Source organism: Capricornis sumatraensis, chromosome 1, assembly GCF_032405125.1.
Source record: "Capricornis sumatraensis isolate serow.1 chromosome 1, serow.2, whole genome shotgun sequence".
NCBI lineage: Eukaryota > Metazoa > Chordata > Mammalia > Artiodactyla > Bovidae > Capricornis > Capricornis sumatraensis.
The window spans coordinates 189,209,275-189,234,694 of NC_091069.1; the positions used below are offsets into that span (position 1 = coordinate 189,209,275).

The following is a 25,420-nucleotide window of genomic DNA, read 5'->3' on the forward strand; positions in this document are numbered from 1 at the left end:
CTGGGTCTTCGTTGTGGCACGCAGGCTTAGTTGCTGTGCGGCGTGTGGGATCTTAATTCCCCGACCAGAGGTTGAACCCGTGTCCCCTGCATTGGAATGAAGATTCTTAGCCACTGGACCACCAGTGAAGTCCCCTGCTCATTACTGTTTTTAGCTGGCAAGTTTTCCCATCCTCTGTACTCCAGCTCAGTATCACCTGTGTAGGAAGCCTTTCCTGTTCTTTCAGGTTATCAGTTTCTTCCCTGTGTTCCTGTGTTGCTTGGTACCTACCTCTCCCTCACTCCACTCTGAGCTCTTAGAACAGGAACTGTGTCTTATTCATCTTTGTACCCCTGGCACCCAGTCTAATACCTGGCTTGTGGTAGGCCTTGACAAGTATTTGTTAGAGAAGTGAATGACTGAATGGCTTTGCATTCATCTTCAGGTCATCCTTGTATATGATAATGGCCCACTAGGAGTCTCTTTGGAGCCCAGAGCTCAGCACTGGGAAACTCAGAGGAGTCTCCACTTGTGAGTCAGGATAGGTCTACTGACACTGTGCTTATTTAATGGGCGACTCTCTTCCAATGTGACATTTCCGGAGTACCTCCAGGTATGAAATTATGTTGTTTGGCATGTCTGTACTGTGCATTGGAATTAGTCCAACTTTCATGGGACAGTGTAGGGTATGATGGCCCAGCACCTTAACTAATAACTGCTGTCATGTACCCACTGAGGAGCAGCATCCTTTATTCCTCCTGCTTTCACACACTAGAGCATATAACAGATGGGCATTTGTCAACTTGGCAGGCTAAGGGTGAAGGTTACATCTGTCACTTGATGTTCACCTTGCCTTGCCTCTGGAACCAAGCACCTGCAGAGTGCTCAACAAACAGTGTTGCCTCACTTATTTTCAACATGTGCTTAGGTTTCCTGTAGCTACCTGGTCGTCATATGTACCAGGCCTGAGTGAGCTGGGTGCCATGGAAATGTACCTGCTGCTAACAGCCTCACTTGGAAGCATGATGAAATTGCCCAGAAGAGATATATATGCTCGAGTCTCAACTCTGTCATGACTTAAGAGGACTAAATGGTGGTGATTAAGAGCATCTGAATTCTAAATTTGACTTTAATGCAGTGTGTCTTAGCTGACATTGGAAGTTATATAATTTTTTTCTTTAGTTTTTCTACTTGTAAGATAGAGACAATGATAGAACCTCCTTGTAAGCTGTGGGAATTTAATGAGGTGATATTTTTAAAGTGTTTAGTACAGACTTAAGCAAAAAAGAGACTTGGTAAATCAGGGCTTCTGCTTATTATCATTATTTGACATGTTGACCTTTTGCAAATATGGAGTTTTAATGCCACAGTGGCCAGCTGGTCAGTATTCCAAGGTGGTTTTTTAAATCAAGTGTCAAGGGAAGGGCAAGGCTTTATGATACCAAGCCTCTCTCCTCCATCATGACACTGACATCATAAATCCCATTCTCTGTGCAACATCCAAACTTCATAAGCCAGTTCTTAATATTTCTTTGGGTTCTAGAACTTGCTAAGCCCATGAAGCCACTTATTGAAACATTAAAGCTGATCTAGGCCTCTGAGATCATCTCATCCAACCCACTTATTTTACAGACTTCCAAGGTTACTGAGATCTGAAGAGGGGATAAATCGTGCCTGGCGTCACAGTTGCAGGTGGCAGAGCTGGAACCAGAACCAGGCTTCCAGATGTGACAGCTCTCCTCTTTCCAGTACACTCTGCCGCCCCTCCTAGAGTTGTGTTCTCAGAGCAGAGACTCAAGCCATGCTTTCCCTTGATATTAAGAGTTCCCAAGCCCACTTTCCCAAAGGAGCCAGCAATTTCCTTCCCTTGGCGGGCAGCCACATATCCAAATCACTTGATAGAGACAGCTCTTTATGGGGACAGTCTGATGTTGGGAAAGGATACAGCATGCAGGACACGTGACCAGGAACCCATCAATCATTAACAAAGCTTCACTCTTACCCTTCCTAATTTAATAAACCCACCTATACTTAAACCTTAGGGGACACTATATTATAAAGAGAATTGAGATTGGACCCTTTCCACTATTTTACTCTGGTTCTCGTTTTACAGATAAAGAAACAGGCTCTTAGAGGTTAGGGGACAGGCTGAAGCTTATATAACAGTCAGAGTTTCAATTTCAATCCAGGTCTCTGACTGCAGTGAAGTGATTATGGCTAGATCTGTAAAAGGGAAACTGGAGCACGTATAGCATATGTTGCTGTGAGGATCAGATGAGTTCATGAAGGTAAAAGTGCCAACAGAAGAGTCACCTGAGGGAAGGAATCATCTTCATCTTGGCATCACCAGCGCCTGGCACATTATTGGTAATCAATATATTAGGCTAACCAAAAAGTTCATTTGGGTTTTTCTGTAAGATGTCACAAAAAATCCAAACAAACTTTTTGGCCAACCCAATACTTATAAATCTATAAATTTATAAATGAATGAATGAAGAAAGTAATGAGTCTCCTAGCAGAAGTGCCTGGAATACAGAGGTATTCCATGCACGCTCCATTTCCCTCACTTGTTCTGGAGGGTGGCAGGCTCTGTGGCCACCAAACCTGTGGGCTCTGTGCCTGGCACCTGGTAGGGCTTGATGAGTATGTGTAGGTGGGATGAGTGACTCTCAGGAATGCTAAGCCTTTGAGGACATGGAGAAATGCATGTCTTCTCATCACAAGCAGAGGCTAGTGCTTCAAGTTGCAGGGAGTGAAGTGCTACCTTGGCTAGGGCTGCCTTCCAGGGCAGGGTAAGGGCCACCCATCTTCCAAGCCGACCCTGGCCAAGTTGTTACCCAGACTCAGTGTCAGGCCCAGCTACATGCGTCCATGGGGGCCACAGCAGACCCTTCCAGCTATAGACCAGCCAGGGGTGGGACATACCCACCAGTGAGCAGAGAACATGCTCCACTTGCCAGGCTCAACTTTGTGCCATTCCTCATCCTACCTTTTTGTCTTTTGGTGGTTTCAATTTTCAGTCCCCTGTGTCTGGTGAGTGAATAAATGAGTGCCTAAAGAGTACATGGCATACAGCAGGTGTCAATAAATACTGGTGGAATGAGTAAATGAAAACAGAACTGAAGGAAGAGACAGAATGACTGATGCGTGTCTATTTATTGGCACAGGGTCCTCCAGGGCCAAGACCACTCCCTCCCCATCCCCTTTCCTGTAAAAATAGACTCTGTCCTTCACTCTTCCTACTCTATCTGCTTTCCTGCTTGGTCCGGGAAGAATCAGTCATCCCCTAAGACTTGTAACCCCAAGATGCAGGGCCTAGCATCCCTGACATGTACACGCATCCCCGCTGAGCCCAGGGACCCTGGGAGGCAACAGGAAGGTTTGTGAAGGCTGTTGGACTTCCACTAAGAGCTGAGCACAGGGGGTCCGTCAGAGAGGGCTGGCAGCAGTATTAGGAGCAGTAGCACGAGGAACATGGAATAAGGGTCGCCCCTGGGGGCAGGGCTGAAAGGAGTTCCGTCTGTGCCCGAGGGAGCGGTGAGTGAGCCTTGGGGAGATGTGTGGGAGGCACATCTGCTGACCCCTGTGTGACCAGCAGGCACAACAGGCTCTGTAGCCACCAAACCCACTGAGCTGGGGGCCTAAAGAGGTAGACCCCTTCTTGTGGGAGCTGGTGGCCCCTGCCCAGGCCTCCTCCAGGCAGGGTGACACAGAACATCACAGTGAATGGTAGGGACTCTGCTGGAGGCAGGGGCACCTCCAAAGCAGAGGCACGATGTGGTGGCTGAGGAGGGACTAGGACTCATGTCACACCTATGGTGTGGAGGGACAAGACACAGCCCAGCTGGCATGTGCCTTCCCTCAACCCGAGAGCAGACATCCTGGCTGGGCAAGCTACCCAAGGCTCCGGCACCCGAGCTGGCCATTTCTCCCCCAACCCAGGTCTACCACACCTCACAAAGCTGCCCTGAGTTCATGGGGGAGCCGACAGGGCAGCCGAAGTGCCGCAGGAAGTCTCGGGAGTTGGAGAGAGTGCCCAGCACGCGGAAGCGGGCAGGGCTGTGGGGGTCGGTCACCAGCCCCTCGTGAGAGCTCTCGGGTGTGCGGACCGAGCACCACACCTGCAGGCCAGGACAGACACGAGGACACAGAGTGTCTAGTGTGGGTGAGGCCCCTGCCCCAGCTGCCGCAGAGCCATCCCAGGGACACAAGGCACCACCACCCTAGCCCCTTAGCTCAGGAGGCCTCGGGACGCAGAAGAGGGCTTAGCCAGCATCGTAGCCCCAAGGCCTTGCTATCAGCACCAAGGGAGGAGAAGGCGCCTGCCCTCTGAAATTCCTCGAAGGCCTTTCAAAGCTGCCTGGACACAGGGCTGCCCAGGATGGACGTGTCTGAGGGGAAGAAGTCCAGCCCCGGAGACTGCCTGCCGTAGTGCAAAGTACCTGGAGACCTTGCTGAGTCTGCCACTTACTGTCTTCCTGGGTACCCCTGGACGAGCCAGTCTGTCCCCGAGCTGCCTCCTCCACAGCCACCTCACAGAGGCATCATGAAGATCAATCCTGCTCCCTACCCTCTGCCCTTTGAGATCTGCAAAAGCCTCCTGAAACCTTCTCCCTCCTCCAGTCTCCTCATGTGCTTTTGTGGGCCCCACAGGAGGCTGACCGTGAGGCCCTCCCAGACCACTTTCCACACTCCCACTTCAGCCCCATTTCACAGTCCCTTTTCCTGCATGCCCCCGACTTCTAATGACATGCCTGGGAGGTAGCAGGCGAAGGGCAGACCCCTGGCCTCCCAGAAGGACAGTACCTGGGCAAATCCCACAAAGAAGAGCTGGTGGTTGGTGAGTCCCACAGCTGGCAGCTGCTGCTCCTCCCCGTGCTTTCTTAGCCATGCTTTGTAAGCCTGGGGTTGGGAACACAGGTGGCAAGCGTGCTGGGGCCTGCCCTGCCCCCGCCCCCAGAACAGGTGAGCCTTAGCCCTCAGAGGGCCACTCACGTTGTAGGCAGCCTTAAGCCCCCCATTGTCAGCAATGTTCTCCCCCAGCGTCTGGCGCCCGTTGAGCTTCTCCCCGTTGACCTTGTACTGGCTGTACTGCTCCTCTATGCAGGCCGTGTGGTTCCGGAAGGCTGCCAACGACTCATTCTGCCACCATGGCCGAAGGTTCCCTTCCTTGTCATACTCCCGCCCTGAGGAAAACGAACCTTTACATCCTACTGAGACCAGAACTCAACCCTTGGGGGCACCAGCGCCCCCATCGCCTCTCATCCACAGACCCCTCCCTCTGCGCACCCGCCTCCCGTCTAGGGTCCATGGGGGTCTGCTCCCAACATCCCAAGGTTTTACAGGAGCCATGAGCAATTCTAGGCTGAAGGACACAACTGCTTGGACCTCTACCTTGGTCATCAAAGGCATGTGTCAACTCGTGGCCCATCACCACGCCGATGCCACCAAAGTTCAGGGCCCTGGGAGGTGAGGAATGTTGAGTGAGGGCATGGTGGAGGGACACCTCGATCTCACCTCCAGCCCTGCTCCCAGCTCACCCGCAGGCCCAGGCCCCAGCACCCAGTCCCTCCTGCCTCAGACACACTTGGGGTGGTTGCAAGCGTAGAAGGGGGCCTGCAGGATGCCAGCAGGGAAGACGATTTCATTCTTGGTTGGAAGGTAGTAGGCGTTCACTGTCTGCGGGGTCATGCTCCACCTGGGGGAAGGAGAAGCTGAGACGGAGCCTGACTTTCCTGATGTCCAGCAGCCTGACCTACATCCTGAGGCAGAACCTGGTGCCTCATTTGGGATCCATCTTGCTATCCCCTTCTGTCTGCTCTGAAAACTTCCCCCACCTCTCCTGCTGTCCCAAGTGTCGGCAGCCCCCATTCTTACTGGTCTCGGCCAGGAGGCTTGCGGAGCTGGTCAGCCATCACCTTAGCAGAGAAGTTGTATAAATTCAACATGTTCTGGAAGAAGGAATCTTCGGACACTTCATACTATGGGAATGGTAAGAAGTAGAAAACAAGCAAGAGAACACATCAGAGAAGGTAATAGCTGTAAATGGGTGTAAAATAGCTAACAAATAATAACTTGTCGATATTATTTTGCAGGTACTTTACTTTTTTATATACTGTCTCCTTTGATTATCACAACAATCTTATCAGGTAGGTGCTAACAGGACCCCCTTTTACAGATGAAGAAACTGAGGCCCAGAGAGGTTATATAACTTGTCCAAGGTTACAGTTGGGTAGAAACAGGTTTGACTGCAAAACTCTATTTGTAAACACTGCATTCTGCTGCTGTCCAGCCTGCAGCCTGGCATAGAGCCAGCATTTGCCTCTGAAAGGAACCAACAAGCACCTCTTGCCCTCGCAGTGCTTGAGCCCTATGCCCCACCCCACCTCCACAGAGCTAAGGTTCAGTACTCATAGGCAGGTACTCACCCCATCATAAACATCATCCAGCTCTTTGGGCTCCAGGATGAAGTCCGGGAAACCAATCATATCATAGATGGCATCTGCCTGAAGAGACCAGGTTAAGGATTTCCCTCCCCAGGCGCCCCCCAAAACTGTATTCTCCATCCTCACCTCAAGATGGCGCCCCAACCCTGGCCACTGCTCACTTTCTCCTTGGCTGCCTGGCGGGTCTTCTCATCCATCCAAACCAACTGTCCCAGAGCCTCCTCAAAGGCGGTCCGGATCTCGCTGATCATCCCCTCTGCCTGGGAGGGAGGGTGCACAAGTCGGCCTCCCACACACATTAAAGCATCCTTTGTCCCTGTCCACCATGGTGCCCCATCCCTGTCCTTCCAAACACTTGAAATAAGGCTGAGCCTCCGGAGAGAATGAGAAAGAAACATGATTTGTGAAAGCACTGGGACTGTCGTGGTTTTTTTCCTAATGAATCAAAAACACTGATAAGTTAACTGACTTAACATTATAATTTGATATAGTGCTTTGATTTTTATCTGATTATGAAAGGCAGGCATCAATAGCAGAAAACTGGAAAACTGAGAGGAGTCTAAGAAAATAGATCATTTAAAAACCCTATCCCTCAGGGACTTCCCTGGTAGCCTAAGTGGTTAAGACTCTACACTCTCAATGCAGAGGGCATGGTTTTGATCCCTGGTCGTCCTGTGTGACACAGCACGGCCAAAAAAAAAAAAAATCCTATCACTCAGAGATAACTCTTTCTAACATTTTAATTACATATTTCTAGTGTCTTTCCCTGATGGGATATTCATATATACTACAGAATTATGTTGTGCAACATATATATATATATATATATATATAAATAACCTTTTTTTTTTCACTTAACAATCATCAGTTTAATGCTGCCTTATAATCCATCCTAGTCACAATTTGTTTTTCCTTTGTGATCTCATGGACACCCACCAGACTCCTCTGTCCATGGGATTTCTCAGGCAAGAATAATGGGAGTGGATTGCTACTTCCTTCTCCAGGGGATTTTTCTGACCCAGGGATCAAACCTGCATCTCCTGTATTGGCAGGTAGATTCTTTTTTTTATTTTAGATTCTTTATCACTGAGCCACCTGGGAAGCCTTTTTTCTCTTTATGTACATACAGATAGAGGCAGTGAATTTTAACTAAAATGAAGCGTAGTGTTGGAAGGACCTTGAAGACTCACAATTTCCTTGCTCTGCCGGTCAAATGTGGCCTTCACAAAGAGGGAGCCCAGAGCAAAGCCAAGAGCATCATCGGTGTTGGAGATGCAGGTCTGCCACCTCGGTGTGCAGGACTGGAAGGGGAAAAAGCAGGTCCCTAGAGATGGCTCTGTCCTCCAGTCTGAGGGTCTTTCTCTGTCTCTGGGGCCAGCCCCTCTCAGCTCCGCACATCAGAGCCCTGGGCTTGGGGTGCCATCTCTCCCTCAGACTCCAGGGAAAATGAAGAGCAATACTGCAAAGCATGTCAACCCCAGCAGTGAAACCTCAGGAGGCACATGTACGCTGCCCACTCTATTCTCAGCACTCTCCTCCTTGTAGTTTCTCAGAGGCCCACTGGGGCCCAGACGTTTCTTACTCAGCTGTACATCTCAGTCTTACATCCAGTCAGTCCCACATGCCAGAAACCTGGGAGTCACCAGCTTCCTCCATCTCCCCATCTCCACATTCAGCCTATCACCAGATTCTAACTCTGCTCCTTAATCATCTCCTCCATCCACCCTTTGCCACTCCCCTGCCCTATAACACTATCATCTCTTATCTGAAGATTTCAGTGGCCTCCTAACTAGACAGTCCAACTCCATTCTCATCCCTCTCCCCTGTCACTCCCCACCATCTGTCTTCCATTTAGCTGCAGAAAGATGACCTAATATATAAATCCAACCAGTTACACCCCTGCTTAAAACTGTCCCAGGTTCTCCATCCCTGAAAGAAGCCAGGCCAGGCTTCCTAGGCACAGCATTCAGGTCCCTCTATGGATCACTCCAGACCAGCCTCACCACCCTCAGCCTCTCGGGTGCCCACTCCTCAAAGTCATGCCAGAACACAGGCAACACCACGACACTCCTCCTGGCCTCTGGGATCTGCACATCCTACTCCTTCAGCCTGGAATGCCCTTCTCCCTTCCATTACTCCACCCTCCAGGTAAAACGTGCTACCCCACCTCTGTCCTACATCACAAAGAAGGTCTTTCATTCAGCGTGAGCACCCCAGAATATAATGTCTGTTTACATATCTCCTTCCCCCACTTAACAGGGCTTCTTGAAACTGAGAACGGCACTTATTCATTTTCTTCTTCACTCTCGTTATCAAAGTTGAGTGTACCGGTTCACACCGTATACTGGTAAGTACTTCACTTATGTGAATTCAGTCCTCATAACAACCCCACAAGAAATTTCTGTTTCTCCAACCCAGAAATGAAGAGACAAAATGGTGGTGGAGATATGCTCAAGGTCCCATAGGCCAAAAAATGGAGGAGTTTGGACTGGAACCTAAGTTAGCTTGATTCTCAGCCATGTGCTCCACATGTAAATTAAATGGTGTCTGACACACAGGGGGTGTGAAGCATCAGCCTGACTGGATTTGAAGGTGGGAGCAGAGTTAGAAAACCCACCTTCTTGGTGCCATAGAGGGTCTCCAGCAGCTTCTCTTGTGCAGACTCAAAGCGGTGGTCCAGGCTTGAAGTTGTCTTCTGTACCAGGTTCCAGATCAGATAATTGTTCAGGACACTGGTATGCAAGTGACCAGAACGTAAGATAAAGGCAGGAACCATTTCTGGCCCCCCAAACCAGCTCTACCAACATGCAGATAACAGGAATCCCTTAGAGTCATTCATGGGCATTCTCCCAGAATCCCTCTCTCTGATCCTGGGACCACACACCTGCCTGTAAAAGTCGGGGTGGGGCAAGGTATGGGAACAGAGACCACAGTGGGCCCCCTGAAGCCCCAGCCTAGGAGAATAGCCTGCACAGAGCCCTGAACCGCACCCCTGACACTGTGGGCTCCCCCCAACCTTGGCTCTGTGCGGTTGATGAGTTCCGACACCTGCTGCAAATAATCCGTCCCATACACTACCACAGGCTCAGAATCACCCAGCTCCAGCGGTGACAGCAAGAAGGACAGAAACTCCAGCCAGTCCATGGAGGGCGCCAGGGCCTGTGAGCAAAAAGTCTCAAGCCTCCCTGTCCCCTTGGCTTTCAGCAGACCCCTCCCCCACTGGTACACTGGAGCTGGGAGCCCTTTCCATCGCGACAGCAACAGCTACTAGCTGCTTGGTGGCCCCTTCCTGAAATAAACCCATTTTTAGGCCTAAGTGTACTTCAATCTGGGAACCCAGTCACTTATATACAGAAAACAACCATCTGTGATATTTAGTTGGGCTACAGATTTTCAAATATTTTTCAAACAGTTGGATCAACTCCCCAGACACCACGCAGGGTCCCTACATACCTGGCCTCTCCTCCAGAACCCCCCTTACCCAACTTCTCCATAATTCAAAGACTAAGAGGTTGATACCTGGCACAGTAATGGCCTTCCAGGAGATGCTTCCATTTCTCTTCTGACTGTTTTGTGGGCATCTTGTACAAGTTGTCACAGATTTTTAACATAATCCCTCTATGTAGCCCCAGGCAACATGAAAGGGGCCAAAGGATGGCCCAGTAGGGGTGCCCTAAAATGGACACTATTTTTCCTTCCAGGATAGCAATGGTGAAACCGAGCAGCTCAGAAACAGTAGGGAAACAAGGAGAGGACTGTCTGTCTCAGGTAGACAGCACAAAGGGGAGCTGGGTGGCCTGGGCTGGGGGCTGACCCCTTCCAGTGGTGTCAGTTCCTTGCCTGCCCCACCTGCAGCTCTGCAATGCTCATCTTATGGTAGATCTTCTCCTCATCCCGCCGCTGGTCCTGGGGCACTGTGATGTTGGCCAGTTGTATCTCCAGCTCCAGCACCTGCCGCATCTGCTCCCGTGTGGAGGTTGGCTGTCCGCCCAGCAGCATCCCCAGCTCCTCCATGTAGTCCAGGTAGGCAGGCAGAACCTGTCGGGTCCCCGAGTCATCCTCAGAGCCCAGCAACAAGTCCTGCCCAAGGCCGAGAGGACTGTTCCGGCTGCTGCCCCTGCCCACCATCTCTTCTGTGGACCTTCCTCAAAGAAGCTCTCTGAGATGACTCTCATCATTTCTGCCATACTGCTTATCATCATCTGCTAGGATCTTTTTTTGTTTATTTGTGCCCTTGCTCATCATCTGTTTACCCAAGGAAAAGGTAAATTCCTGGAGCACATCATTCCAGGTTACAGAGGCGTATTTACCACTGTATCCCAAAGGCCTGGAAAAGGGCCTAGATACAGAATAGGTTCTGTGCAGTGGGTGGCCCTGCTTCCCATATCCCTCAGCCCTTCTCATTTCCTGAAGCCCTTCTGCTTTTCCCAGCCCATCAGTGACCTCGTGCTTTCACTTAACAGCTGGGTGGACCCCATGGAGGAATTGGTCTACATTTGGCTTTCATTCCCTTCTACCTCCCATCCTGCCAGGCTTCAGACTTGCTGCCTTCCCCTCTGGCCTCCAAGGAGGAAGGAAACACAGAGGAAAAATATGTAGTGACTCCATGTATGTACATGTATCAAATTCTCTGCTGGGGCTTTACATGTATCTCCTGTCTCCTCCACCACCAGAGCCCAGGCAACCCCATAAAGTGAGTACTAGGTTCTGTTTTACAGACAACATGACTTCTTGACTCATACCATAAACGAGCAGATGGCAGAGTCCAAATGCGGCCCAGGCTCCATGACTCCAGGGCCACAGCCCCAGCACTGCCTGGGCTCAGAACAAACTCATGTCGCCTCAGCCCCTGCTGGCACTTGAGCTGCATAGGAGCAGGGGCTGTATGCTCTGCTCTCCACTGTGTTCTCAGGCTCTAGTACAGCATCTGGCACATCGTAGGTGGCCAATAAATATTGTTGACTGATGGATGAAATCCTGTGCACAGACCCTCAGCCCTGCTCAGCACTGACTTCCTATGGACCTCCCAGGGACCACTTTCACTCTTGCCCTACTCTGGGCTCCCTTAACTGCCAAAGGCCATCTCTTCTTCCATTCTCTGCACTTCGAAGTATCTCCTTTTTCCCACCTCCCTTTTTCCTTGCTGCTGATGTCGTAAGTCTGAGTACCAATTCCAGTCATCCCAGCTACTAAGGGGGATGTTTGGTTCAACCAGTGATCTGGCCAACCCCTCCCCAACTCACCCCTCTTTCCCTACCTCCTTACTTTCTGCTTAAGACTTACTTTTATTTATTTATTTATTGGCTATACCATGCAGCTTTCAAGATCTTATCTGGGCCGCTGGCATTGGAAGCATGAAGTCCTAACCACTGGATCACCAGATAAGTCCCAAGACTTACTTTTGAGACTTTCCTGAACTCTGCAGATAGGATAAGAAACCTCTGGCGCTGCAGCTTCCCCAAGATGCAGGCACAGACTTCCTACTCAAGACAACCGGTAACGCACTAAAAGCTGAGTCAACCATGCAGTTCTCTCCTGAATTCTCAAAATTCCTTCCTCCCCTGACTCAGGTGACATGAAAACCACAAATCTGTTCACACCACTCCCCACTTTTGAGATTCTCTTTCCATTTCTTTTGGGATCAATGCTAAACTTGACCCATAGTGTTTATGTATAACAGGACTCTACCAACCTGTCCAGAACTTGGACCACTCTCCCCTCCCACTTCCCTCTCTAACATGTCAACAAGACATACCCTGTCCCCTCTCAGAGCTTTTGCATCAGACGTTTCCTTTGGTTAGGACTCTCTCCCTCTTCTCCATAGCCTACCCTCACCCTAGGACCAGGCTGGCTCTCTGTTAAAGGACTCTCGGATTGCCACACTTCTCCTCTAACAGCAACTGTTCATAGGACAACTGTGTGAGTCCTGTTTCCTGCCTTCTCTTCCACTGAATGGTAGTGTCTTGCTCACCACATGCTAGCGGAGGGTCTGTCTGAGAGATACTCGGTAATGTTTGGGGGTGAATGGAAGAAGCACAAAGCCCTTCCTGGTTTCCTTGCTCCATAGAAGTCTCTCTTCCTCCCTCTGCCTCTTGAAATACAAGGATCTCCTTCTTTTTAGTCTCTAGTCTTGGCCCCCCTCTCACTTCTTCTAAGCCTTTGTCTAGGCTTTTAAGGAGAGGCCCCTCAAGCCTTTGGGTCCCTCCAGGCCGGTACTCTCTTCAAGACCCCACTCAACCCTCATACTTGCCTGCTGACCTCTCCAGAGAGATGGTGCCCAGCTCCCTCACACTCACATCGCTGAAACAGGCAGCTCCCACTTCGAGTATCTGCCACATACAGAATTATATACCTGCATCCTCCTGCTGCCCCCAAGCATGCAATGAAGTAGATGCCATGATCCCCATTTTTCAGATGAAGAAACAGCCTCAGAGGCCTTCATCAACTTGCACCAAGCTGCCAAGCTGGGATTAAAATCAAGGTCTGACTTCAAAGTCTGTCTTTTCCTGTGATAGCAACACCCAACCCACAATGTGCTTGAAACTGGTTGTCCCTGTAAATACCCCAGATTCTCTAAGGACCACTCCATCCCACTATCATTCTGGCACACAGCCTCAACTATCTTTATCTCTTCCTCCTTCATCTCCTCTCTTCTAACATCCAGGCATCAACAATTCATGATTTGGACTTAATTATGTCTCTTGTGGGGCTTCCCAGGTGGCACTAGTACAGAACCTGCCTGCAAATGCAGAAGACTAAGGGTTCGATCCCTTGGTTGGGAAGATCCCCTGGAGAAGGAAATGGCACCCCACTCCAGTATTCTTGCCTGGAGAATCCCATGAACAGAGGAGCCTGGTGGGCTACAGTCCATGGAGTCACAAAGAGTCAGACATGACTGAAGCCACTTAGCACATACGCATGTCTCTTGCATCCTCCCCTTTCTGATTTTCCCTCTGCCACTTCCTCCATTTGGGTCCCCAGAGACTCAGAGCCTGGAGTACTGCAGACACTTTTGAGTAACTGATCTCCAGGCTCCCTCTCTTGCATCTACTTTTCACACCCAGCCAAACTGCCTTCCCAAAGCACTGCTCACTGGGGCAGTCCTGGTCTGCCCCAGAGCATGCAGTGGCTCTCTGGGGGCTATACAGTAAACTCAGTGTAGCAGTGCTGCTGCTGCTAAGTCGCTTCAGTCGTGTCCGGCTCTGTGCGACCCCATAGACAGCAGCCCACCAGGCTCCCCCATCCCTGGGATTCTCTAGGCAAGAATACTGGAGTGGGTTGCCATTCCTTCTCCAATGCATGAAAGTGAAAAGTCAAAGTGAAGTTGCTCAGTCGTGTCTGATTCTTAGCGACCCCATGGACTGCAGCCTACCAGGCTCCTCCGTCCATGGGATTTTCCAGGCAAGAGTACTGGAGTGGGGTGCCACTGTGTAGCACTGCAGGTCCCCTCAATAACTAGTCCCTACCCACCTTTCCACTCTCTCATCTGCTTTGAGCTCTACACTTTGCCAAACTGGATTCCTTCCTGTTGTCCAAACACACCTTAGCTTTTCCTTCTTCAACACTTTTGTTTAAACTCAGCATGCCCTCACCCAGCCCCAGACATTCTGCAGGGCCTAGCTCAAAAGCAACCTCCTGAGGAAGACTGCTCCAGCTGTAATATCTCACCTGAGCCCTAGAGGCCCCTCTTGTGAGCCTTGCTCTCAGCTATCTAGGCCCATGAACCCATCTGCACCAAAAGCATCCTGTGACAGAGGCTCTGAAATGTACATCTCACAGTGGGTGCCTATAAGTGTTTTCCTGGAAAAGTAAGAGAAGGAAAGAAGGAAAGAAGAGAAGAAGAAAGGAGGAAGGAAAGGGTAGAAAGGAGCGGGGGAAGAATGCAGGGAGAGGAGAACGACACCCCAATAGGGGTGTCGGGTGGATATTCTGAGAATCCTCCTTACTTTCTCATTGGCGGTCTTGTTTAGGTAGTAATCTCGAGAGGGTAGAAAGAGCCCAGACTGGTCCACCTGCAATAGCAAGATGAGCAGTGAGCCCTCCCCCTGAAATCTGGACTCATGTGCAGGAAGACCACCCCAGCCAGCCCGTCACAGGGGAAGGGAGTGTGGCCTCAGCAAATAGTCCATAATTCCCTCCCCACCCTTCCCCAGCCCAGTACCTGGATAATATTGCTGTTGGAACTCTTAGAGTCGGCACTGACGTAGACAGTAAAGAAGGGGGTGGCCCTATACGTCCCTGCAACTGCCTTCAACACCTCCATGAAGTTGTCCTGGTCCCAGGGTCCCGTAACGTTCCAGCCACCAATCTGAGTGGAGACCATGGTGGCACCTCTGGCACAAGGCCCCCGAAGCTCTCTGGGGCCACATCCTCTCCCAAGGCCTGTCTCGCTCCCCCACCCACAGCCGACCCCAGGAGCCTACCTTGTCAATGAGGTCTCGCAGTGGCTGGGCACCCAGCTCCTCGATGCGCTCCACCTGTAAGCAGGAGAGGTAGAAGCGCTGCGTCTTCCGTTCAGCTTCACTGCTGGAGTTGAAGGTGGTGTTTTCTGTCAGAAAAAACATAGGTCCAGGTGGCAACCATGCCAGCTGCTGGGAGGGGTCCGGACCCTTGCTTGATCCCTCTCCTTGCCTTCTCAAGGGGGCACTGCTCCTAATGTAGACATGGGAAGACTGTCAACCACAGCAGAGCAGAGCTTCCTCTCCCCTGTCCAGGGAGACTCTGAAAGATCTCGAAGCCCAACAGATTCCCTGGTGTCTACCACCCCTCAGCGATGCTCCAGTGCTCAGAGAGTTCCTTCACTGTCCTCAGAGATCTGCTCTCTCAACCCATCTCCACCATTCAGGAGCTCCCAGTGTCTGCATCCCCTATCCCAGGAGGGCTGGCAGTCATCCCCTTATTCATTCCTGGACATTTATTGAGTACCTACTAAGTGCCGAGCCCTGTGCTGGCATGAGGCACATACCTGATACAACGCTCCCCTGGTAGGCCCACTCACCAAGCAGGTGCTTCAGGATGGCTTGATTCTGGTCCCAGAGACTGTTGAAGGTGTTCCAGCGAGAACGCCCATCAGGTAGAGGGTTTCTCCGAATCCAGCCTCCGCAGGAGAACTGGTAGAAGTCCTCACAGGGGCTCACTCCACGGTCCAGGGACTCCAGGATTTTTCCAGCCACTCGAATGCAGGCCTCTGTGAGGCAAGTGCTACGGGATGGGTCTGTGGCAGGGGACATGAGGGATGGGGTGTGGGGAGGGTAGGGGACAGTCAGTCTGGGAGAGGCAAATGCTTTGCGAGGGGCCTTGAGGCCCTCCCTTCCAACAGGGAGGTTGGGAGGCCAGAGGACAGCTGGCCGAAGTCTCCCCCCATCAGCCTCCAGAGTCCCCACAGCTAGGAGGGCTAGTGACAGGAGTAGAAGTACCTACCTCTGTGGTACTGGACCCCCAGGGCCACCAAGCAACCCAGAAGCAGGGCAGCCAGCAGTAGAGAGACACCAGCCAAGACCAGCTCCAGCTGGGTGTGCAACCGCAAGAGGGGACTGGTCCTCTTCCGGAATCCCGCCTGGGGAACAGAGGAGGACCTGGAGTAGCAAGCTTCAGGTGGGCGACGGGACCACAGAAGTCCTCCCAGAGGGTGAAGGCCCAGGTAGTTTCCAGAGCCATGGAGCAGAGACTGCTAACAGGGTTAACTTGGGGCACAGGGGCAACGAGGCAGGCTGAGTTGAGCCCTGAGCCTGTTTTGTGCAACGTCATGGCTTAGAGTCGCCTCACCATAGTCCTAGCGAGGGCCAGAGATGGAGCTGAGGTGGGGGCAGGTGACGCTCCAGGGCAACCCAGAGAGCTCCTGGGTGTGCCTGGTGTCGTGCCAGGGCTGGGGGGCCTGGTGAGACAGGGAGGACCCCCTTGCCCACCTCCACGGCGTCCGGGGAGGCCCCGCCCTCTACGGGGGTCTCGGGAGCGTCTTCATCCCGCAGTGTGGCGCGTTTGTACTCCACCATCTGCCAGACAGTCGGGGCGCCGACCCAGGTCAGGCAGAGAGGGCTGCGCGCCCACGGCCCTGCCCCCGCGCCCCTCGCCCGGCCGGGCCCCTCCTGCTTCAAGTGCGGGGCCCCTTCCCTCCAGCCAGCCTGGGTCCCTCCGACCCCTGCCCGTCAAGTTAGTCCGCGAGCCGGAGCCGCTTCCCAACGCCGCGGGCCCCCCCGCTCCTCCCAACCCTGGTCCTCTCCCCCGGAGCCCGGGGCCCGCACTCACGTTGCCGCCGCCGCCCAGCTCCTGCAGCGCGACGCTCATGGTGGAGTCGGGGCCGGCGGCACCTTAGGGCTCCCGGCGGCTGGCTCTCGCCCAGGCCGTGGCCTCGGCCCCGGGCCGGGCCCCGCCGCCGCCGCCCGCCATCGCCACCGCCCCCGCCTGCCGGCGCCCCCCTCCCCCCGCGGCGCGGCGCTCCGGGCAGGGGTGGGGGAGGGGAGGAGCGCGCCGGCCGCGCCCCGCCATCCGTCCGGCGCCCGGTCCTGGCTCCCGGTGCCCGCGGCCCGCCCCCCAGAGCTGCACCCAGCCAGAGTCACCCGCCCTCCAGAAGCTCCGAGTCTCCTTCCCCGCTTTGTGGTCAGCACCCCATCCCAGCAACACCCTCTTGCAAGCCTCCCTTAATTTACATTTCTTTGACCCAGACCGAAAACCCTGCTCAATCCCCGAAATTGCAGGCCCTCCCCATTCCCTTCAAACACCTTTGAGAAATTACGCTCTCAGGGGAACGTCTTCCCCCAGCTGTCCGCACTGCCCCTCTTCAGCCAACACACACAGCAGCACGCCCGAGGTGACCCACATTCAGGGTGTCAGCACCATATTTATACAGGGAGCACATAGACCCGAAGTACACAGGCAGGCACTCAGCCCAACACATGGCCCACAAACACACACACACACCACCACGCACAGACTGCACATTCACACAAAAGGTATACACTTACCAGGCACCCAGAGACAACATGTGTTCTGCCCTGAGGTTCCGGACACACATTCAACACACACACACACACACACACACACACACACACACACAAGTGCTTGGGCAGCATACAGACACTGCGCACACTCTGAGTCCACCCTTACACGCTGCTTCAAGACTGCACTTTACTCTCCAAGATAATTGTGTCATCAGATCATCTCACAAAGGGAGGGTTACAGATGGTGACAAATCGGCAGGGAAAAAAACAGCCATGCACAGATATTTAAAGAAAAGACGAGTTAACACTTCTAACTTGAGAAAAGCAAACCACTTTATTTGGGAGGTTTACAAGAAAAAAAAAAACCACCAAGCAATATTTAACTGAAAGGCAATAGTGTGGCATCTATGCATCTGCCATCTGCCTTCCATATTGTCATTCCTTAATCAGGCCTGGTGGTGTTGCAGTCTGCTTCACTGAAGAGTATCTGGTCGTTTAAAAAAAAAATTTTTTTTTAAAGTGCCTCATTCTCATCCCACCTCTCTCAATTTGACCTGAGAAGGCTTGGAATGGCAGCAAATCCACACCCTGGATTCTTGACTCTAACCTCAGTTCTCAAACATCTTGCTGTGAGCATCTCCAACATGGAATGCTCTTGTGGCTGAGAAAGGGTAGATGATGTATGACTGAGAAACTGCTGGATTTCTTTCTTTTGGCATTTTTCACCCCAAAACTGCATGTTCTCAAATAAGAGGCAGTACAGTGTCATAGTTAGGATGAAGGATTCTGGATTCAGGCTCAATTTCCTCTCTGGTAAAATGGAAATAAGAATAGTATCTATTTCAAAGGATGGTGGTGAGAATTAAATGAAACAATACTTATAAAGTTCTTAGGACAATTTCTGGCACATAAAGGGTACTCTCGCTGCTACTGTTATTGTTGGTGTAGTTATTATTAAAATCCTATAGGTGGAAATGAGAATTGTATGGCTGGAGGAAGCCTGTTCTGCTTCCCAGATGGGAACATGGGTTCTAGGTTAATCAGGTGTTCCCTGAGTAAGGAACTTGCTCATCCAGCCACACTGTGGTCTGCAGCAGCACAACCTTCTCCTGTCCACATGGGGCACGTCTCTGGAGTTCATGTTCAATGAGATGACAATGCGGCATCACATTGCTGACCTCTTTCCCACTTCCCCCAAGCCTGGATGAAGGGAAACATGGCCACAGGGTCAGTCCTGTCATATGGAAAATCCCACCATGACATGGCCATGTGAGTACAAGAAAACTTCTTTATAAGGACTTTCCAGCAACAGACTCATAGAAATAGTCCCATGGCTGTTGTAATACCATGCTGTAAGTAGCAAGCTTATATAGCACTGTACCATGGCCAGCCACTGTTCCAGGTATTTTTACATCAACACACTCATTTATCCTCATGGCACAATGAAGCCATTTTGTAGGTGTGGAAACCAAGGCATAGAGAGGCTGTGATACACAGCCAGTGAGTAGTAGAGCTGGAATTCAAATTCAAACCCAGGCAATCTGACTCCTTTCTTGGAGAGCACTTTGGCAATATGAATCAAAAGGAGTACACACTTCCTCCCAACATTAGTTGCTAGTCTTCTGCTACATCTTCTCTGGAAGAATAAGGGGAAGCACATAGTTTTCAAGCCAAACAGACCTGGATTCAAATCCGGGCTCCATTCTTTCTTAGGTATATAATCTTTATTTGAACGCTCTGACCTTTCATTCTTCTTCATCAAGGTGGGATCATTTCTACTCAGTGTATTGCTGTGAGAATTAAATGCAACCACATAAGAAAGAGGCTGGTACCTCTATATACAGTATTTCCAGTTTCACTAGGTTTGGCCTAAATGGATATTTCCTTTCCATGCCTCTTTCATAACCCAGATAGTTTATCAGGTTCACAACTATTCCTGACTACATGTTAAGTACCTTATGGCTTGGAGATTCTTCTATTTTATACAACTCTATTTTACTTCCTCTGTGTTTATAATATTTGACTCTGTTTTATTCTCTCATTCTATTATTTTTCTATTTTCTGCTCTTATTTTCCTATAAATTTAATTTTATGAGGTCAGTTTTTCTCTAAATTGGTTGTGAATTGAAAGGGAATGGAAAATGTTTTATGTGTTAACCTATAAGAACCGTATAGTCATGAAGATAACACACGCATTAGTATCCAATGTTGACAAAGATGGGGCAAGTGAGCATCTTCATATATTGCTGGTGGCTTATAAACTGATACAGTCTTTTTGGCAATATGTATCAACAGTTATGTGTACATAATTTTTTACTTAGAGAGTTGAATTCTAGGAAATTGTTCTAGGAAACAAGCCTGTTATCTACAGCATGATTATCTACAGCATGTTTGTATCAGTTAGCTTTGAATGAATAACAGACTGCCCAAACTTAATGGATGAAAATAGCAAACATTTACTTTTCAGGTTCAGCAGGTTGATTGCGTGGTTCTTCAGGTCTGGGTCAGCTCACCAGGAGCTGAATGGCCTAGCTGAATGACATCATTTACATGTTTGGGCCTCAGCTGAGATGACTGGGCCCAGTCTCTGTGTGGTCTCTCCTTCACCAGGAGGCTAGCCCAGGCCTCTTCATATGGTGGTATCAGAATTCCTAGCAACCAAAAACCGGCAAGCCCCAGTACATAAACACTTTTCAACCCTCTACCGGCATCAAATTTGCTAAGGTCCCTACTGAGAAAAGCAAGTCAAATGATCGAGCCCAGATTTAGGAATGGAGAAAAAGAGTCTACTTCTTGATTGGAAGAGCTACAAAATATTTGGGCCATTTTTCTCCTATACCATAAGTTCATCTCAGCACCATCTATAATAACAAAATGGGAGGGGATTTCAATGCCCAAAGGTAGAGGTCTTGTTAAATAACTCAAATATCCATACACACATCCAAACATTCCATCATTTACAAATGATGGAAAAGAGTTAATACTATCAGGAAATGGTCTCCATATAGTTAAGTGGGAGAGAAAAATAATTCTAAAATCTCATTTTTGTGAGGCAAAAAAGTATAAAAGCATAGGTTAAAAAAAAAGATTGAAAGGACATGCAATAAAATGTTAATCAATGTATCTAATGATGAGGTTACTTTTAACTTCTTTATGCTTTCCTGCATAAGAGCTAACAATTCTATTATCTAGCACTACCAAAGCACTTTATGAATGTTAACTTATTCAATCCTCATGATGACTCAGTAAGATAGAGTTTACCAATATCATTGTCCAGATGGGAGAAACTTAATAACATACCTAAGAAGTCACACATCAAGGAGAAGGAAGATTCTTGCTTTGAATCTAAACTCCATGCTCTTAACCACGAATCACTTTTTAAGTCAACTGATTTGTCTCAGGTCAGAGTGTGATGTTTGATAAATGGACTATATCATTGGTTTCAAAAGTTTTTTTAAAAAATCACTAAAACTCTTTTATTGCAAATGTAATTTATATTCCAGAAGTATACAGAATAAAAGATGAACTTCATTCTGCCAGGATCCCTGTACCATTCTCAGAGATAACCATTATTAGCACTTTGGTGGAGAAGGCAATGGCACCCCACTCCAGTACTCTTGCCTGGAAAATCCCATGGATGGAGGAGCCTGGTAGGCTGCAGTCCATGGGGTCGCTATGAGTTGGACATGACTGAGCGACTTCAATTTCACGAATTGGAGAAGGAAATGGCAACCCATTCAATGTTCTTGCCTGGAGAGTCCCAGGGACAGGGGAGTCTGGTGTGCTGCCGTCTATGGGGTCGCACAGAGTCAGACACAACTGAAGTGACTTAGCAGTAGCAGCAGCAGCAGTTTGGTATGTATTTCTTTTACTTATGTATTTACTTACCTAAATACACTGTGCGTGTGTGTGTGTAAGTGTGCATATGTATGTGTGTATACTTTTTCACACATGTGAAATCACACTCTACACTTGTTATTTGATGATATTTTGACAGGTCTTAGAGATCTTACCATGTCAATCCACAAAGATCTGCTTCATTCTTTTTTGTAATTTATCAGCCTCTGCTAAAAAGAAGAATCCCAGAAATACCTTCATGGTATAGGCTTTCTTTGAGGGACAGGGCAAGACATGATCATGAGAGATGTAAAAGGATGACCCCAAAATACTTGAACATTGTATTTGTTTCATAGGACTGCTGTAACTAAGTACCACAAACTGGGTGGCTTAAAACAGAAACTTGTAACTTACAAACTTAACTTATAATTATCTGGCAGTCCAATGGTTAGGACACTGTGCTTCCACTTTAGGAGGTGAGAGTTTGCTCCCTGGGCAGGGAACTAATGCATTGGGGTGCAGCCAGAAAACAAACAAAGAACAAAGAAAAAAACTAAAAAGAAAAACAGGAACTTATTTTCTCACAGTTTCGGAGGTGAGAAGTCCAAAATCTAGGCAGGGCCATGCTCCCTCAGTAAGCCCTAAGGAAGAATCCCTCCTCGCCTCTTCCATCTTCTTGTGGCTCCTAGCAGTGCTAGGTGTTCCCTGGCTTGCAGCCACACCGGTCCTATCTCTGCTTCCTCCCAAGGCCTTCCCAAGTGTGTATATGTCTTGTGCATTTGTCCTCTTCTTACAAAGACACCAGTAAGGGTGCACCCTAATCTAGTATGACCTTAGCTTAATTTAACTAATTAACATCTGCAAAGACCCTATTTTCAAATAAAGTCTATTCTGAGGTTCCAGGTAGACATAAGTTTTAGGGGAGACCCTGTCCAGCTCACTACACAGGCCTACGGTTTCTGCTTGAATAAAAGTGTCATTAATACTCAATTGTCAAAAGGCATATTATTCTGCTGAGAACATATGGATTCAATCCCACTAGTAGGTTTTGAGGGGCTTTCAAAAGAAATTCAATGCATTGTCACAACAATCCAAACAAACTTTACCTCACTTTACCTGTGAAAATGAATCTTCATCTCATGGACAGGGATGCAGAACATCAGAATTTAAGTAGAGGATCATAATTTAAAGAACTCACTCTGGACTTCCCAAGTGGTCCATTAGTTAACAAATCCGCCTGCCAATGCAAGGGACACGGGTTCAATTCCTACTCTGGGAAGATTCCACATGCTGAGAAATGCCACATCTACTGAAGAAGCCCCTCTGCCTAGAGTTAGTGCTCGGCAACAAGAGAAGCCACCACGATGAAAAGTCAATGCAACAGAATTAGAGAGTAACCATTAGAGAAAGCCCACGCACAGCAGTGAAGATCCAGTGCAGCCATAAATAAATAAAATTATTAAAAAAAATAAAGAACTCGCTCCAAATTTTCACAACATAGCTGAATCATGTATTACTATATCTTTACAATTTCGCACTTATGTCTTTTGCCTTAATCACAATCCAGCATGTGTCTTATAGGAGTAAGATTATTTAAGAAGGAACTAACCAAATAAACTCCAAGTTAAATTGCTATTCCTCCATTCTCTCTCATTCTGAGAGGAGAAACCAGAAATGTTTCAATTCCCCACCCAGTGCTCTCATCTTATTCTTGGAAAGAACCCAGATGGGCCCTTGATCACTTTTGGTAGGGTCAGAGCATTACCTCCTGAGACAAGTCACTTCACCTTAAGACAAGTTCTACAAAACTATTAGTGTAGGCTCTGTCATCTCTAGGCTTCACACTAGAATATGGAGGCTCAGAGAAGTATGTATGCATGTTATGCAAATACATGAGAAAAAGATTGGAAGGATTTGTGTGATTTTCCATATCTCCCTAAAATGTTACGAGTACCAGTGAACTAATTAAAAAAAAATAATTGTGGGGTCAATTAGAAAACTATTTGCTCACACAGGAAGTGGTAGAGCTTGGATTGGAACCCAGGGCTGAACAACCTCTAGCAGGGGTGGAATTCTTTGGACTCTCCCCTAGTAACCCTGAGCTCCAGCTTTTCCTGTCCTTCCAGGTCTGGAGACTCTGCTCACCCAGCAGAGCTTCCACCTCCAGCTCCAGACCTCATCCCAGAGACCAGGACACAGCAGAGGAGGGTTTGATAGGGCTGGGCCTTTGGTCTTTGGTCTTGAGTGAGGCTGTACAGGTGGCTTCCCTGGAGGCTCAGCTGGTAAAGAATCCGCCTGCAATGCGGGAGGCCTGGGTTCAATCCCTAGGTTGGGAAGATCCCTGGAGAAGCGAGTCTACCCCCTCCAGTATTCTGGTCTGGAGAATCCCATGGACTATAGGGGTCGAAAATAGTAGGACACGACTGAACAACTTTCATTTCACTCAGGTCTTTGGTCTTGAGTGAGGCTGTACAGAGGCAATTCTGGCACTCCCGAGCCTTGTCCTAGGGCAGCCATGATGGCATTCGCCTTTGTGTCCCTGGAACTAACAATTGTTGAAGGAAGAAGACCCAGCACTAGGCTCCTCACCAGCTATGTGATTTAGAGGGAAGGAGGAAATGGGCTTTGGGAACCGTAGAGAACCCTCCGCCTTGAGTATGGGCTTAATGATTATTATTCGGATGATTATTATCCTTATCAGCACTGTCGTCACTATCACCGAATGTGCGACACCTCCCTCCCCCAAGGCCAGAGATTGCGCCAGAGCCCCAGCCCGCTAGCAAGCAGGTGACGCCGCCGTTGACAGCCAGAGGAGGAGGGAGGAGAGAAGAGGGTGCGTGGTCTCCGGTGCGGCGAGAAGTGTCACGTGATCCCCAGCACCCAGGGCGGAGACACCCTCTATCCCTCCCCTTCTACCTCCGGACTCACCGGCGGGCGTCGCGTCCTCAGGCGCTCCGGGCTTCCCCGCGTCACCTGCAGCCAGCGCGCCCCCCGCGACGCCGTCATTCATTCTTCCTACACTGCTAGCGCAGCGCGGGCCTCGCGGGCTGGGAGAACCGCAGCGCGCAGCGCGCGCTTTGAGCCCGAGTTTCGGCACTAATCTCGACTCTCTCCTTGGAGGAGTCTCGGTAACTGGGCCGACATGCGCTCACCAAGGCAGACCTGCACCCCCAGCCCTGTTGCTGGAGCCGAAACTCGGGCTCAAAGCCCCCGCCGAGCCCTGCGGTTCTCCCAGCTCCCGAGGTCCCCAAGTACCACCCGGGCACACAAGAACCCAAGCATGGATATAGAAGAACAGAGACACTTAAGAGACGTAGACACCTGGGGTAGGAAACGGCAACCCACTCCAGTATTCTTGCCTGAAAAATTACAAGGACGGAGCGTGGTGGGCTACAGTAGTCATTGGTGTCGCAGAGTTGGTCATGTACTCATGCAATGTACAATACATAATTTTTTACTGCTGTGTAAAACAAAGGTCTTTCTCAAAATATTATAGGTTAAATTTTAAAAAAGAGAGACGTAGACAGAGACTAGGACACAAAAAGAAATGGGGCACCGAGGCAGAGACACAGAGACGTCTAGACTGACAAATAAATAGGCACAGACAGAAACAGAGGGCGGTCACAGAAACACAGACTCCAGGTGACAGTTTCAGACCCGAAGAGCAATCCCACACGAGAGCGCGCCAAAGATGGGGACACCACCCGTTGGCCTGAGCTATTCCTGCGTCCTGCGGGTTCCCGCACACCTTCCCGCGTATCCGACTCTCCCCCCGCCACGCTTCCGGTGTCCGCCCAGCTTCGAATGCTGGCCCTGCTTCCGGCCCCGACCCGCTCCCCAATTCCCAGTGCCTCTAGCAAGCATCTCAAGAGTTTGTGTGCAAGACTCTCCTCCCGCCCCTGGTATGCCGGGGTCGCTCCTGCCTTCCCCCCTGTCCCGCCTCTCCCCGCCAGATCCTGCACCCGTTGTGGCCGGGTACGGTTCGCCCAGGCGCCACTCCAGCCAATGGCAGGACTCTCCCACTTTCGCTCCCGTATCTCCGCAGAAAGCCGGAGGCGCTCGGGTCCCGGCACACACATACACACCCACCCCACCCCCGGCCCGCCTCCCTGCCTCCCAACCCTGGCCGGTGTCCGCCCCTCCTCCCCCGCGCCCCGCCCGCCCCGCTCTGCGGCAGTCGGGCGCTCATCGTCATTCCGCTCTCACCGCCGCCCCCGCCCC

General features: G+C 50.1%; 1 protein-coding gene across 4 annotated transcripts in view; it reads right to left on the reverse strand.

Moving 5' to 3' along the window:
* Window positions 1–3,923: 3,923 nt before the first annotated feature.
* The window catches only part of ECE2 (endothelin converting enzyme 2), a 30,237-nt gene continuing 8,740 nt past the window's right edge, over window positions 3,924–25,420 (reverse strand). Inside the window, exons 1-19 of one of the 4 annotated variants that reach the window (XM_068978959.1) lie at window positions 16,671–16,709; window positions 16,331–16,417; window positions 15,846–15,981; window positions 15,424–15,639; window positions 14,849–14,973; window positions 14,587–14,733; window positions 14,372–14,437; window positions 10,275–10,463; window positions 9,442–9,584; window positions 9,043–9,157; window positions 7,616–7,726; window positions 6,587–6,685; window positions 6,408–6,485; window positions 5,857–5,960; window positions 5,567–5,677; window positions 5,374–5,441; window positions 4,975–5,165; window positions 4,786–4,881; window positions 3,924–4,100 (exon numbers count right to left, since the gene is read on the reverse strand). In XM_068978959.1, coding sequence (XP_068835060.1) covers window positions 3,924–4,100; window positions 4,786–4,881; window positions 4,975–5,165; window positions 5,374–5,441; window positions 5,567–5,677; window positions 5,857–5,960; window positions 6,408–6,485; window positions 6,587–6,685; window positions 7,616–7,726; window positions 9,043–9,157; window positions 9,442–9,584; window positions 10,275–10,463; window positions 14,372–14,437; window positions 14,587–14,733; window positions 14,849–14,973; window positions 15,424–15,639; window positions 15,846–15,981; window positions 16,331–16,417; window positions 16,671–16,709 — 2,298 coding nt within the window. Of the gene's footprint in view, window positions 4,101–4,785; window positions 4,882–4,974; window positions 5,166–5,373; window positions 5,442–5,566; window positions 5,678–5,856; window positions 5,961–6,407; window positions 6,486–6,586; window positions 6,686–7,615; window positions 7,727–9,042; window positions 9,158–9,441; window positions 9,585–10,274; window positions 10,464–14,371; window positions 14,438–14,586; window positions 14,734–14,848; window positions 14,974–15,423; window positions 15,640–15,845; window positions 15,982–16,330; window positions 16,418–16,670; window positions 16,710–25,420 lie in introns of those variants that run through there. The other 3 variants (XM_068978943.1, XM_068978967.1, XM_068978951.1) reach the window with 3 other exon arrangements.